Raw genomic sequence first — 1,357 nt, 5'->3', positions numbered from 1 at the left:
AAAAGCCCATTTGGCGATTAGGGAAAGAGAGATCGCAGAGGAGCAAGACCTCCTAAAGAAATGTGAGGATGAGGCGAAGAACATTCATGAAGAATGGCTGATTGCTGAAAAACATATTGAGCAGCAACGTAACTTTCGCCAAGAGAGCAGGAAGGAAATCAGAGACCTTGAAGAGAAGATCCAAAATGTGGAAAAATTCCTCAAGGAACCCAGCTGCTCTGATGACCACAAGGCGGTTTTAGATGAGATAGAGATTGTGACGAAACAACTGCTTGAAATGGACAAACTGAATGTAGAATTGGAAAATAAAATTGAAAAAGAAACCAGGAAAAGAGAAAATCTTGAGCTCCAGTTGGCGCAGGTGGTCGGTGTGTCCCGTGAATCCAACATAGTCAGCAACAATCCAGAATCATCTGTGTGTGAACCTCAACAGAACCCAATAACACACATAGAATTTGACACACCTGCAACTGACTCCACACCAGACAAGATAAAAGATTCATTTTCTGTGGCATCACAAAAGAATCTGTTCACCATTGGAGCTGCATCTGGGAGAACCAATAAGAAGATCATGAAAAATAAGACCACTCCCCCAACTTCCAATCTAGACGCCCCTTCTCAGTTGCTGGACACCGTCAAAGTTAATCTGCCTCAACAATTTTGTTTTGGTCAATTAAAAGAAGACGAGACCATTAAAGTCAGCAGCCAGGCTGAATCAAGTGGGAATGCACCTCAGGAAAAGCCTCAAAAGACGCTTTTTACCCTTGGAGCTCCACCTGCTAAAGTGACACAGAGGAGGAGAAGAAAATAGAACCGTTCACCCTAGAGTGAACCTGAGACACCAAAGGGGGATGAGACCAAAATGATGTTTTTGGGTTTTTTACTTTCATTTCATGTGAGCGAGTCACATTACATTTTCTTTATTTATGTACATTTTCTTAATAAATTGATGAATGGTGTTGGAAGGTAGTTAGTTAGATTAGTTGGTTAGTTTGATCAGAATCACATACAATTCAATGTCACAAAGTAGGTTAACTAGTCCTAAAAGTGACGTGATTTTTGTGGTGAATTCTTGTTAAGTTATGTAATAGAATAATGTTAAAAAAGCTGAGTTTTTATTTTAATGTCTATACCTGTTTTAGTTTTTAAGTATGTTTTTATATATTGGAATTAGTTTTTCAGCTTTATTTATGTATTGATTTATTTTTTCGGTGAGACAATGTCTTAGTTGTAAACATTGTCAACATTAGAAATAGCTTTTAGTAGGAAAAACCTTCCAATACAAACATTTCAACGGATTACAGTTCATATGTACATATTTGTGATTACAAATAAAAATTCTATTTTATGTATTTAT

The 1,357-nt window shown here is 37.1% G+C and overlaps 1 protein-coding gene across 1 annotated transcript in view; it reads right to left on the bottom strand.

Moving 5' to 3' along the window:
* Positions 1 to 822: 822 nt before the first annotated feature.
* LOC118599197 (melanocyte protein PMEL-like) overlaps positions 823 to 1,357 on the bottom strand; it is a 3,316-nt gene continuing 2,781 nt past the window's right edge. Inside the window, exon 5 of the mRNA XM_036213767.1 lies at positions 823 to 833. Within this exon, the coding sequence (XP_036069660.1) occupies positions 823 to 833 (11 nt within the window). The remainder of the gene's footprint in view (positions 834 to 1,357) is intronic.

This window comes from Oryzias melastigma, linkage group LG1 (assembly GCF_002922805.2).
Source record: "Oryzias melastigma strain HK-1 linkage group LG1, ASM292280v2, whole genome shotgun sequence".
In the NCBI taxonomy this organism is placed as follows: domain Eukaryota; kingdom Metazoa; phylum Chordata; class Actinopteri; order Beloniformes; family Adrianichthyidae; genus Oryzias; species Oryzias melastigma.
The sequence above is the reverse complement of the archived record's forward strand: the minus strand, read 5'-3'. Positions and strand labels throughout refer to the sequence as shown.